Here is a 15,034-nt window from a genome sequence, read left to right on the forward strand (position 1 = left end):
TTTTGATTTTCGTCCGGAAGACTTTTATCACTGAAACAACACGGCCTAAACAGAATCTTGTGATGACGCAAGTAAAAACTGCGGCCAGTACGAGCTTGTCTGGATAAGGGCTGACATGTCTGCATCCATTATTCCTTTAATTGCAGCACTAAAGCGTCATCTAAGCAAAGAGGTTGAGACGGACCACGGAGTGAAAACAATGAAAAGTTCACTCTTAGTGTCTGTCAGCTCACGTTTCACTGAGATCTATTTGGGTCCACTGCATTTCATCGCGACTGTCCTTGATCCGTGTTATAAAGATCATTACTTGGATGTGGGAATAAAGCAGCACGCATAGCCATGAATGGAATGGTAGGGGAGACCGGGGACAGTTGTAACATTTTGGACATTTCTGGCTATAATTTTGAGCTCTTTTAACCCAGTGTGTTCAAACTGCTATACAAACTAGCTTCAAGTGTCTGCTAATAAATTGCATAGAAAATGCCTGTGCAACACAAACAGAAAATGCCTGGCTTAGTCTCAAATCCAAGGAGTGAAATGTTACAACTGTCCCCGTTCTCCCCACTATTAATTGGCATAATAATTTATTTCGGTGTTTCGGTTTTCGGCCTTGGTTTCCTCATTTTCGGTTTTCGGTTTCGACCAAGAATTTTCATTTCGCTGCCATCAACCAGCGCATCTCAAGGGCATCTCAGCAGAGTCCAGGCAAATGGACCAGCACCTCTGCAGCCACCAGTCCACTTGCCGAACACGTCCATACTGGGACTTGAGCCAGTGACCCTCCCGTTCCCAAGTCAAGTCCCTATGGACTGAGCTACTGCCACCATAAAGAATTGGACTCTTGCATGATAACACTACACCAGCGGTGCCTGGTGTATGGGGTATCAAGTTACTGCTGCACAGTTCGGCAATATCCTTTGTATTTACATAGCAGATCTGCAACAATGAGTTGATCAATATAATCAATTACTGCACGCGTTTAAGTAGTTCTTTTTCTTTTCCATGCAAAAAGTGCAAACATTTTCTAACGCCAGCTTCTCAAGGTGAGGATCTGCTGCTTTTCATCATCTTTAATTGATGCATAAATACATCATTTTCTTATATTGCTGATTAGAATAGGCAAGTGTTTTAAAGTTGTGACTCCAGCCTAAAAGAAGCTGTGATCACTAAAAGATTGATTTATAATCCACTTATGCAACTAATGTATAAATCAAATAATACTTTTTCCTATAAAAGGTTCATTAACAGCTGTAAAATGCACCACATGTATGCTAGTCTTCCTTGCTGCCTTTGCAAACGTGACTACATCAAGGTAACCAGTATGGGGTAAGACTACTGTCAGAAGATTTGTGTGTACACACATACAAAATCATGCATATTTTTAAAATGCATGCATGCTAGTCTGTAGTTGTGCATAAATAAAAAAAAGTGTAAACTTGTTTGAATCAAATCATATGCACAACAATGTATTGTGTGTTTTCTCTGTGAGAATACAACTTGTGAAATTACAAGTAAACAAAATTACAAACACGGATTGCATTTTTGCAATTGCGTTTCCTTCATCATGAATACGAATCTGACAACCGAGACAGAACTGTCAAAACTACGTCACGAGGTAACAGGCATTATGCATCGAGAGGAAGATAACATCGATTCTTCACACTGCGCATGCGTCGTGAAACTGAGCGTTGTTTTGTTGGCATGGCGACAGAATGAACGGGGAGGAACGTACTCAGGTAAAGTTTATCCATTTTTAAGTTGTTTTAACAAAATATCGAAGCGGTGGCACTAAAGTGGCTCTAATATTCTCTGTGAGCTAGTTTTTGTCTCTAGATAAGTAATTTCATCGATTTCTTTATGCTGTGCAGTTAGCAGATATCCTCAACACAGCAGACAAACATACCTGTCCAAGGCGAAACAAACCTGAATATACAGTATTTAGTTATGTCATTTGTATCAGATTTTATATCCAAGGAAAAACACTTGTCCTGAAAAAATAAAATAAAATCTCTCTTGGTCTTATTTCAACTTTTAATATAAGCAGATATCAGTTCATTCTGTCGCCATTCAAAAAGACACTCCACAACATCGGTTGGTATATGAAGAACAGTTGATGCAGAGGTCCAAATAAACACCTCTTGATTCACAACATACTGGAGATGATCCATATAAAAATTTGGCTGACCAACAATCTCACTGATTCTTGTTGAAAGACGTGTCATTAATTGTGTCAGCAGAGATTCCTGTAGATATCAAGACAAGATTATATGGTGGGTTAAAAGATTATTCCAAAAATACATTTAAATGCTTGTAAATTTAACCTGGTGGTACCTGTTTGGAATTAGAAAAAATATTTGGTTCCGTTATATGAACTGATATCTGCTTATATTAAAAGTTGAAATAAGACCAAGAGAGATTTTATTTTATTTTTTCAGGACAAGTGTTTTTCCTTGGATATAAAATCTGATACAAATGACATAACTAAATACTGTATATTCAGGTTTGTTTCGCCTTGGACAGGTATGTTTGTCTGCTGTGTTGAGGATATCTGCTAACTGCACAGCATAAAGAAATCGATGAAATTACTTATCTAGAGACAAAAACTAGCTCACAGAGAATATTAGAGCCACTTTAGTGCCACCGCTTCGATATTTTGTTAAAACAACTTAAAAATGGATAAACTTTACCTGAGTACGTTCCTCCCCGTTCATTCTGTCGCCATGCCAACAAAACAACGCTCAGTTTCACGACGCATGCGCAGTGTGAAGAATCGATGTTATCTTCCTCTCGATGCATAATGCCTGTTACCTCGTGACGTAGTTTTGACAGTTCTGTCTCGGTTGTCAGATTCGTATTCATGATGAAGGAAACGCAATTGCAAAAATGCAATCCGTGTTTGTAATTTTGTTTACTTGTAATTTCACAAGTTGTATTCTCACAGAGAAAACACACAATACATTGTTGTGCATATGATTTGATTCAAACAAGTTTACACTTTTTTTTATTTATGCACAACTACAGACTAGCATGCATGCATTTTAAAAATATGCATGATTTTGTATGTGTGTACACACAAATCTTCTGACAGTAGTCTTACCCCATACTGGTTACCTTGATGTAGTCACGTTTGCAAAGGCAGCAAGGAAGACTAGCATACATGTGGTGCATTTTACAGCTGTTAATGAACCTTTTATAGGAAAAAGTATTATTTGATTTATACATTAGTTGCATAAGTGGATTATAAATCAATCTTTTAGTGATCACAGCTTCTTTTAGGCTGGAGTCACAACTTTAAAACACTTGCCTATTCTAATCAGCAATATAAGAAAATGATGTATTTATGCATCAATTAAAGATGATGAAAAGCAGCAGATCCTCACCTTGAGAAGCTGGCGTTAGAAAATGTTTGCACTTTTTGCATGGAAAAGAAAAAGAACTACTTAAACGCGTGCAGTAATTGATTATATTGATCAACTCATTGTTGCAGATCTGCTATGTAAATACAAAGGATATTGCCGAACTGTGCAGCAGTAACTTGAAGTTATTAGTTTCAGCAGCAGCAGCAGGTGAGCAGGGCAGCGTATGTCATCACTTTAAGCACTTAAGAGAAGCAGCGGACCATGAGCTGCACTTCAATTACCTCTCTGGTGAAGCTTGCAAGAATAATGCTGAGGAGCGTGTTCCTGTCTTCACTCTCTTCGCTTGACTCTCACTGCATCCTTTTGCAATCACACCTCTCTCTGAGACAAACAGCGCAGCACGCAGACCAAATGACAAACATAAACATTTGCTTGTGTGTGCTTTACCAGACATTGTTCATTTTTGTGCTCAGCTGCAGATGTTCGGCACAACATGCATCTCTCTGAACTCCGACTGTTCTGATTTATGTCACAGCTCAAGTGACAAAAACTACCGTAGGCAGTGCAGAGTTGTCACACTCATGTAATCCTATACAGATGTGATGGTATTTATTGTTAGATTTAAAGATTATACCATGTGAGCATCTTAAGAATATCTCTGGTGTTATGGAAAATATTGCACATAAATGTTCAGGACTAATTGATGGAAGTATTGCATTTATTTTCTATGATTTTTGCGTCATTGAGATGTAAAAGTTCTCTTAAACCCGTGGATTTGTCTGGTGCTTAAGTTGTCAGTTTAGCCAAACAGATATTCCTGTCTGTTAATTTTATCCTGCAACAGTTTCTCACAGAGGGTTTTATCCACAGCGCCCGTCCCTTTGTTAAATATTTAAGCCACAAAATGTCTTTTAATCCCATTATGCTACTACAGACTTCTCAAGCTGCATAAAATGACAAACTATTTAAGGAACCATCAGTGAGCTCTTTGAGACCAGGAAAAAGCGGCCACAGGCACTGAGCAGCTCTGAAAATATTCCAGTTAGAATGAAAAAGGAAGCTAAAAATGGTTTCACTTGCTGTCACCGAGGGGATTTAACACTGTTGAGGTGACTAAGATAATTAAACACAGTGTCAGTTGACTCTGAAGGGTATTTTTATTCCAACAGGCTACTGAAGAGAATCGGTCCAGGAAGAGATCCTGGTTGACATCTGAATCAGTTATTTTTAAGTCCTTGATGCTTTTCCACAGATTCTGCAGAGTCATCGATCAATGCTCCATAAAGTTAGCATAAGTGTTTGTTTTCACACAAGCTTGACCAAATGCTTCAGCTTTAAGATGTTAAAGCAGAAAAGGAGAAAAAGGGGAGCCTCTCCAACCAGTGACAGCTTACACTTACGTCCTGTGCATTACAATAAGACTCTGTAAAGACGTCACTGCTGACCTCTGCAAACAGGACACAAGCTGTGCATAACATCACAAGCTCACTGTTTGTTAGAGGGAACCTCACCCTCTGTAAAGTTTTTGGTCATGCCCATATAAAGAAAAATGAAAAAGGCCAGTTAGAAATGTGATAAAAGTGAAGCTCCACCTGTGGGGTAAAAGGTGCATAAATCCTTCAGTGTCTCCAGAGAGAAGATTGTGATTTGATCAGTGATGTCACCAGGTGCAGCATTAGTTGCGTCAGAAGTTTAAAAACTCTTGTTTTGTGTCTGACTGTGAAGGTGAGCTGTTAGCATCTTCGCTCTCTGCTGAACAGAGTCAAATCAAAATCAAATCAACTTTATTCATATAGCACTTTACACACAGTTGATCCAAAATGCTTTACAACAGAAAATGAGGAAAACAAAGAGAAAACGAAATAAAAAACATACAAACAGAGGAAGAGAGAGGGAAAGAAGAGTGGTAAGAGAGCAATTAAAAATGAAATTAACAGTAATAATAACAACAGTCATGACAAGAAATACAATTTACAGTGCAGTGAGTATCTGAGCCAGTGTGGTTAGGTGCAGTTATTAATTAATGAATAAAAGTGCATTTTGAGCCGACTTTTAAAAGTCTCGACAGAGGGGGAGAATCGGATGGTGGGGGGAAGAGAATTACACAGTTTTGGGGCACAGATGGAGAAGGTCCTGTCCCCATATCTCTTTGTCCTTGATGTTCGGACAGACAGGAAGTTTTGGTGTGATGATCTGAGTGCTCTGACAGAGTGATACGGCGACAGGAGTTCTGAGATGTAAGTGGGGGCCAAACCATGAAGTGCTTCATACGAACAGAATCATTTTGAAATGAATTCTGTAGCTGACTGGAAGCCAGTGTAGAGAGGCACGAATTGTAGATATGTGGTCTCTCTTTTTTGACCTTGTCAGGACCCTTGCTGCAGCATTTTGAACAATTTGAAGGTGGGATAATGAGGATTGAGTGATGCAAGGAGTATTACAAGGAGTTACAGTAATCGATGCGTGATATGAAGGCGTGGATGACTTTTTCCAGATCTGAGGTGCTTAAGATTGATTTAAGTTTGGAGACGGTGCAGAGCTGCATGAAACTTTTTTTTTACTACCTGATTTATCTGTTTGTCAAATTTGAGTCCTGAATCGAGTATGACTCCAAGGTTTTTTGCGTGAGGTTTTTATGGAGGGGGCCAGTGATTCAAGATGGGGAGAAATGCTATTGATCAGATGTGGTGGTCCTAATAAAATGACTTCTGTTTTATTGTCATTGAGTTGTAATACAGTCTGCATTTACAGGCAATGTTTCTGCAGTGCAGTTTGGGGAGTATGTAACCTGTGTTTTTTTAATTAGATGGTGTCATTGTGTCTCATTTGCACAGGTTAGAGGGTGCAAAAGCCATGCAACCCTTTTGTTCATATGATCGTTTATCTCTTATCCAGTGGCAGCCGTAGAAACTACAACATCATTAGCATACATGGCCTTCAAAAACCCCTGATGTTCCTCTCTTTAATGCAGGAAATTCTCTTTCATGATTCGCATTCCTTGCAGCGAGGAATGAGTCTGCATATAGCTGGATAGAACGCTTGAAATCTGATTACTGATTTGCTCCTTTAAGCATGTGGAGAAATTTTAAACTGTGTTTATCAGCCTGAGGTGGTAGAAAGAGATTATTTATGGTTAAACATTTATTGAAACTAAAGCTGCGTGTGTGAGTACTTCTGAAGTAATGTTAAGCTGTGTTAAGCTCAAGCAGAGCAGCTTGTAGTGACAAATTCCTGCACAAAAAGCTTTAGATTACATCATCGATCTCAGGGATGCTTTTAATTATGTTCAGAAACGGAAAGTTGCCTTCAGGTACCATCAGAAATATTTGACCCAGTGTAACCTCACAGGGAGGCAAATTAATCAGGTGAAGAATAATTTCAGTCATAAACAAAGCACTTCTTTGTGGTTGTACATTTTTTGAATTATGACGGACTGTTTCAGATTTTTTAATACTAAGCTGCAGACCTGAAAATACTTAATACTCTTTTCTTCTTGTGCTTTAAGCGCATGTGGTTAAGCATCAAACTAGTATTTCCATGATATGCAAGTTTAACACCACACATCTTGCACTGCACATTAACTTCATCTTTTTCGACATGTCCCAGGTGTCGCAGACAGTTCTATATTTGCGTTGCTTTTGCTTTCGGTGGAATAATATGTTCCTAGAAAGTTGCTGTAGCTGCCGTAAAACAGTTGTTTTTGCCGAAATCTGGCCTGGTGTGTACTAAAGCTGAAGCCATGGCCGGAGAAGTCATACGTTTATATCCCGTTAATTATTTTCCTACCTCATATATTCAGTGAGGCGAAAACAAAAAGCACATGGTCACACATGTAACGCTGTATGAGTTCAAGTTATGTTGCCAGGTGCACAAGTAACAAAATGCTACTCGAATAATGGGGTCAGTACCCGAGTATTCAAGTATTCGTACCCATCCCTAGTGTCTACCATTTGGTGAAAATAATCATGAAAGCCATTTTTTTAAGAGTATTTCGGGATGCTTTGCAGACCAACTTCACAATGATACATCCATGTAGGTCTCAGTGCAAAAAATGTAACAAACAAGTAGGGCCGGGCGTTAATTCTGTAACGATAATTATCGTGATATCCTTTTTCTCAATGTAAATATAACAAATGTTCAATAAAGATACGATATATTTGAACTTGTAATTACACCCCCAACCACTGGAAAGGGAGGCTAATGAGCCTTAAACACTAGTTGCCACCCAATATTAGAAAGAAGAGGATGACTGCATTGAGCAGCCAATCATGTCGCATGGTGAGAGGTAGGTGGGGCTTAAAGACGTTCGGAGCCGAATGTAAGTTTCTGAAATGAGGAACAGCGACATGGAAGAAAACACAAAACCTACCAGCTCAAAGCAGAGACGTTACTCTAACACAGAAATGATGGATTCAAGAAGCTTATCAGAGAACGAAATCCAGATACAATCTAACAAACCGTCTTGAACTTTCACTCAGGAGCAAAAAGCAGCTTTTACATTTAATTAAAATAATGATTTTATATCAATCAAGATAATTATTGATATCGACTAATATGAAATATTTCATCGTGATAACACATTTTTCAATATCGCCCAGCTCTACACCGTGTTCATTGTGATCACCTCATGAACTGGCCTGCTTGCTCACCCGATCTCAACCCGACTGAGAACTTGTGGTCAATAATAAAGGAGATCATTTACAGTAATGGCAAGAAATACAGCTCAAAAGAGCATCTTTGGAAAGCCATACAAGGTACAGCTCACAGTGTCAGCAGAGAAGTCATCAGAAACCTCACTAATTCAGTTTACCAGTGACCTCTGACCCTCACTGAAAGAAAAGGAGATTATATTGGACATTTGAGAAACACTTTAGATTTGAAATGTTTCAAAGACATTTACAGTTTTATTTTGTATACAAATCTAAAGAAAACTGTTGTTTTTGTTAAAGTTTGAATACAGTTGTAGTAAATATTATTTTCAATCAATAGAACGTTTAAAATGGTGCCTAGTTTTTAATTTTCACAAGTTATATGCTCTTATCACCAACTTGCATAATAATTTGGCACACTCATTTCTGCAGATTCTGCATTTATTTAAAAATACAACCGAAAAGCGTCATTTTAACCACACATTTGAAGAAATATATTCACTATCTGACTTCCTAACAAATTTGAAAACGACTGTTAACATAGTTTTGAAAATATTCACAAAAATGCAACTTGCTTAATAATTTGGAACACGGTGTACAAACAAGCAACCTCAGAGATTTGTGCCGGCCCTCATTTATCTCCTCTGTGAAATGAACAATGAATCTGTCACTCCTACAGTCTAAGGGAACAAACCTGAGACGCTCTGATCATTTCAGTTTTGACTCTGCGGTTTACATTTGACAGAATAAAGCACACGTTCTAACATTAAATCTTTCATAACTGAAATGTGGAAACCTTTAAATGACACGAATGCTTCTCTGTTAAATGTGCAGTTATCTGACATTTGTTCTTCTCTCTGCAGTGATCCTGTTCTGCATGGCGGCGCTCATCTTCCCCATAGGCTTCTATATCAACGAGGTGGGAGGCCAGCCGTACAAGCTGCCCAACAACACAGTGGTGGGCTCGTCGTACGTGCTCTTCGTCCTCTCCATCTTCTTCACCATAGTGGGACTTCTGTTTGCAGGCAAAGTTTGCCTCCCGGGCTGAGGACACTAGCGTGCCCGCCTCTGGACTGACACAGGAGGCTCTGGAAGTTTTATAGGATTTACAAAAAACACACACTGACTGAACATCAAAGACAACAAACTCTGCCCAGACGCTCAAACAGGGATGTCTTGGATAATGTGTCAAGGGACCGCAGGACCTCGGAGGACCTAATGACAATTGATGATAAAGAACAGATGAACACTAAAAGGAGAGATGCAGGGCATGGAGGGAGGTGGAGGAGTGTCGGAGGGGGCAGCCAAGGTCGCTGCAGCGCCCTGCCTCTGTCGAATTAAAATATGGCCGTCTCTTTGTTGTTGATCTGTTGGAAAAGGGTGCTTTATGTGCCGCTGTCATGGCAACTGCAACCACAACGCTGGCACACATTTCTTGAGGACCACTACAGCCACTCCTCAACTTGATCCCCCCGCCCGCCCTCAGCACACATCTGCGCCGTCACAACCGCTCCTGTTGCTATTTTTGGCTCCTCTTAGCTATTTCGGTTGTGTGTTTTTCTGTTGTTGTACACTATGTGTTCTTTCTTTTTTTTTTTTCTTTCTTCTGCCTCCCGCCACATTTTCACTGAAGTAGCGTGAGTGTAATTAAGGTTCACTGATCTGAATCCTTTAAGGGGAACTTGTGGGAGGGGGGTGGTGTCTGCCAGTTTGGCTTCAGAGCAGGGTTTATTCTCGCTCGTCACTTCACAAAAGGTGCGGGTCTGTGGAGAGCAGCTGTGGAACCATCTGCCTGTGCCGCTTTGGACCAGAGGAAGGCACAGCAGATGTGTTGCATCTTTATCTCCAACTAGCCGCAGCTGGAAAACAGGTAGTAGCGAGCGGGGAGGGTGGGGCTCCCTGTGCAGCTCGACAGGAGGCACCATAAAGGAGAATGCCACTCAATGTAAGACCTTGCATTATGTTATTTCTAACAGACATTAGTAAGTGTAGACAGCCACTTTGCTAAGCTAAAGCCATAACACTAATACACATCTTTGCCAATAACTAGAAGACTGTGAATGAAGAAAAAAGAAATCCAAGCATAAAAACACCTCTTGTATTTGTAGTGACTCTCTAAGTATAGCAACAGGCAGAGCAGCCTGTCCATGGTGTTTTTCCAGAGGTGTACATCACTGTGGTATTACATTTCACTTAATATCTCTAGACAGTATTACATTTTATACGTAGAAGCTGACGTTACTTGAGGTGTAAAAAATAATGGCAAATATTGGTGGTATTCTCCTTTAATGTTCAGACAGGAGAGAAACGAGCCAGGAGCACCTTTTGTTTTGTTTTGTTTGGTAGAGACAGTGAAGGCACCAGGACTGCAGGTCAGGTCCATGCATGGGGCTGAGCCTCAGAGTGCTGCACCTGAGGCCCGTGATTGTAGAACATACACACACACAGGTTCACACACACCGTACTGTGTATTAGGGCAGCAACTTACCATCATTGTTATTTTTTGTCTATTAGAGTCCTTCCATTCTCTGTAGTTGATGTTCCTCATTAACCCCAGTAAACATAATAATGTTCTCCTTAAAACCTCAGAGCGCCGAACATCTTCACAACATTCTTTATTTGGCTGACCAGAACTTTTTATGAGTGTCTTAAGTTACTTTAGGTTCAGGGAGAGGATCATGCTGTTAGTTTCAAAACTACAGCTCCCATTATTCTGGAGGATTCCACAGAGAAAGTTCCCTGTTTGGTAATGTTAGCTGCACAGACTGTATTAGAAGAGGTCATACCCTCCAGGTCTAAAAGATGAAGGAGCAGTGCCTTACACCTGTATTCCGTCTAATGGCCAGCAGGGGGAGACTCCACTGGCTGCAAAGAGAGAAAAAAAAGAACCATTCTCCTCCCTTGATTTATTACCTCATTCAATGAACAGTTTATGGCCTCAAATACAATGTTCAAATCTTCTTCAATAAGCGTGATAACGTTCAAGAAATCAAGAGAAACAAGACAAAGTAGAGTGTGATGTAAGGGTTTGAGGTCAGTCTACTTTGTGATTTACAAGTCACTACCATAGCAGCCAGTCAATCAGGATAGATGTGTAGGTTAGCTTATCAAACCTCTCATGCAGTTATGGAAACTTGAAAACAGAAGGTGATGTCACGGTGGTTTCATAGAGTCCATGGACAACTCCCGTCCCTTTCTTTAGCCCGTAATGATTCTCATTAGATACATTTGAACGATTACAAGTCAGCAGAAATAGCTTCTATAGATCTTGTATGAAATTGAACAGCAGACATACAGCTGTTACTGAATATCTTTGATACTGAAGAAAAGGATATGTCTTTAATTGCTTAGAACAGATCTTCATCTCCGAAACGAGTAAACATACATTTAAAAACTCCATCAACTTACCAGTTGTCCCAAGACCGGTAAAGAGTGTGTGTGTGTGTGTGTGTGTGTGTGTGTGTGTGTGTGTGTGTGTGTGTGTGTGTGTGTGTGTGTGTGTGTGTGTGTGTGTGTGTGTGTGTGTGTGTGTGTGTGTGTGTGTGTGTGTGTCGAATCAATCACGGAGCTCAGTCGTCGAGTCTTACAGTTTTGTTGTTTTGGTATTTCTGTTTCCCGCTCGGCATTTCTGACTCTCGGCCCGGTGATGTAAACTGCTTTCTGTTCACTCTACAGTGCCCTGTCTTGGTTGGTTGAGTATTGTGCCATGACCTGTTTTTGTTTAATAATGTACAGACACAAAAGGCAGGATTTCTGTATTAGAAAGCACTGTGCATTCAACAGTATAGGTAACAGAAATAGAAGCACCACAAATGTATAAAAAAGAAACTTCTTACCTCATTGTTTTTGTTTCTGCTATTATTTTCTAATGGTGGCAATGTGTGCCCTCTAATTTGTCTCTTGCCTTGATCGGATGTCTTCACATAAAGCCTATGATCATAGGAAATTATTTATCACTGAATAAAACGAGAAAAAGTGGGTGTGTGTGACTCTGATACAGTCTTTATGATTTATTGTGCTTAATTCAAGGGATTTGAAGTTCAAGTCTTTCCAGACGCTGAGATGTTCCACTAAAAAATAACAGATCATTTGATATAATCAACATTTTAATCTTAAAATCCACAAACATCCTCAGCAGGATGTGGTCCAAGACTCCAAGTATCCTTCTACTTCATCCTATCTGAAAAAAAAAGGTTTAAGTGCAGTCACTTAGGATGCATTAGTGAAAGGACTATTTTTGTTCTCCGAGTGCATTTGTTAAATGTTGAGAACAAACCCGCTCTTGCACTACAGTATTGATTAATTATCAAGGCCAAGTTTCTCTTGAGATATCTGAAGAATATGTATAGTTTGTCCACTCATGGCTGACCTCATAATCTATTTTTGGGAAACTATTATCAGAGATTAATCCATTTCTTAGTGCAGAATTTTAAGATATTTTGATCCTACAGGAAGTTAAATACTCGCCCCTTTGACGAAACCTTTTTCAGAGAACATGGAGATGTAGAGTCCTTCATATGACAGATCCTTGAGATGATTTTTGTTATTGAAAATAAGAGTTAAAATAACATGTGGGTTTTTACCCTTGCTTTCAATTACAACTGAACTTTACAGGGTCAGATTTTCAGGGGTTTAAAATCAGACGGGTGTTGACCAGAAAAAGTCTACTCAACAATCCAAGGGTATCTGCTATCAATGAAGCTTTGCTACATTTTGGCCCTTCATCTCCTTGCAGAGTGTGTTTTAAGCCAGGGGTTCCCAAACTTTTCATCCCGCGAACCCCAAAATATTGGTGCCAAAGACTTGCGACCCCGACTGTCCCTCAAATTGATTTAATGTGGCTTCATTTAGCTGGTCCAGAGAAAATTAGCCTACCTATATGAGCATGTGGCTGTGTTTCCTCAGCCTTTATGAATTAACCTACTGCTACTGATGCTTTTGATAATTAACTGTTCACTAACCCTAAACTTAGGAGTCATCTGGCAAAAAGAAAGGCAGAAAACTCATTACATTTTCTATTTTCAAGGTTTTTTTTTCAAGGTTAGCTACTATTTTTGTCGATATTTTTAATTATAACGGCTACAATTGACTATTTTTAGATAATACAAAAACACAAACATTCTGGAATACATCTCTCGACCCCCCATTTGTGTTTTGCGACCCCCCAAGGGGTCCTGACCTACACTTTGGGAACCCCTGTTTTAAGCCACTGAAAAAGAAGCTTTTAAAATCAACCATAAGGATGAAGATGGTCAGAAACCCAACGATTAATATTAGTGCCAAGTTGCAACCTCCAGTGTCGAACAATGGAGCTGGTGGAGAAACCTAAATATCCTCAAGTGTCCTGCATCAGAAGAGATAGCAGTTTCATTGCTGTTTTTCTGCAGCATTATCACTTCATCCGAAAGGTTTCACTTAATGACTGCTGACAGATGTGTAACACCCACTGAAATGTCCAAACAAGCCGAATAAAGCATGGTTGAAACCCTACAATTAAACATATTTCTCACACTTGATCACTTTTTCAGGTTCAGGGGGTAAGGGGGGGGGGTGTGTGTATCACTTTTTAAAAGTCAAAGCAGAACAGATAGCATACTTTACTCTACTTATTGTTAACCAAAAGTTCCAAGAGCTTTCTTCTAAAATTCATCAATGAGCGCAACTTTTCTCCCTAATTTCATCAGTAGAAAAAGCAGAACACTTCGTGCTCTCTGTGCTGGATTATGTCTGTTTCTTTCTTTAGCCTCAAAGACATCATGGTGACAAAAACACGAGGGGGATCCCAAATCTTGTATTAGGCTAAGGTAATGCGGCCTCATACAGTATTACCGGTAAGTACATGACAGTGGTATTCAAAACCTGCATCACAAGGAAAAACAGTTTCTTTGCTGTTTTTCTGCAGCATTATCACTTCATCTGAAAGGTTTCAGTTAATGACCACTGACAGACGGTGTAACACCCACTGAAATGTCCAAACAGGTCGAATAAAGCATGGTTAAAACCCTACAATTAAACAGATTTCTCCCACTCTAATCAAACGGGCACAGAGATCTGAGGGAGGGTGTTCAGTTGTCAGCACACGCTTCCAATAAAAACCTCTTTATATTCATGTTCGTCACACATTCAGTTGGACGTGTCAGTTTAATTTATTTGTCATTTTCTTGCTGTCAGCGTGCGGCAGCAGGAGATTGGACAGCTCTGCTTCTCTCAGGACTTCGCCTCCATTAGCCTCTCGGTGACCTGCAGCGGGGAGTTTAGCATGAGTTGTTTCTGTGTAGAGTTTTCAGAGGGTAACATTCAACCAGTGCTCTGCTGTTTGAGTGCAGCTATGGAACTTTAACACAATACGAAACTCATGTGACTGCGTCTCTATTTGACTTCCCTTATGTTAGTCTGTCACAATCATTTATGCTGTTAAGCCTTAAGTTAAATGTATCATTTATCGAGCCACTCAATGATCGTTGATAGTTTTTACAGACATGTTGGAAATGTCAACCTTTGAAGATTGCAGACAAACTCCTGAACAACTCTCAAAGTGGAATTTAAAGTATCATAACATTAACATTAATAAATGAATGTTTTAAGTGAGACAATTTGCAGGATTTTGCTTGTAATTTTCAATGGACTAATTTCCCTTCAACTCCTGCTGCACACAGTTTAACAGTTTGTACCTGAAGAGCAAGCTGGTTGTAAAGTTTCTCAATCTAAAACAAAACGTTAACAGGAAACAATGCTAATCCTGCTCAAGTATCAGCCATGAGTACAAAACTTATGGTAAAAAGAAAACTATCTAAAGAACAAAAACCCTGTTTGCAGACTTACCTCTCACAGCTAAACTTCACCTGCAGAGTTCTAAACACATTATCTTGACCGGTTATCCGGTTTGGGGTCACGGGGGTCTGGAGCCAATCCCAATTGACTTCGGGCGGAAGGTGTCTCTGGCTGTTTCCAAAACGGCCTGCTACATACTATTTACTAATGTAGTAGGCAGTAGGTATTGCCTACTACATACTGCGTTTGAATTTA

The 15,034-nt window shown here is 39.7% G+C and overlaps 1 protein-coding gene across 1 annotated transcript in view; it reads left to right on the top strand.

Moving 5' to 3' along the window:
• mosmoa (modulator of smoothened a) overlaps window positions 1–12,003 on the top strand; it is a 29,439-nt gene extending 17,436 nt beyond the window's left edge. The window contains exon 3 of the mRNA XM_034710906.1: window positions 8,872–12,003. Within this exon, the coding sequence (XP_034566797.1) occupies window positions 8,872–9,056 (185 nt within the window). The 3' untranslated portion in view covers window positions 9,057–12,003. The remainder of the gene's footprint in view (window positions 1–8,871) is intronic.
• Window positions 12,004–15,034: the final 3,031 nt, after the last annotated feature.

The sequence above is a fragment of the Notolabrus celidotus genome, chromosome 20, assembly GCF_009762535.1.
Source record: "Notolabrus celidotus isolate fNotCel1 chromosome 20, fNotCel1.pri, whole genome shotgun sequence".
Lineage (NCBI taxonomy): Eukaryota > Metazoa > Chordata > Actinopteri > Labriformes > Labridae > Notolabrus > Notolabrus celidotus.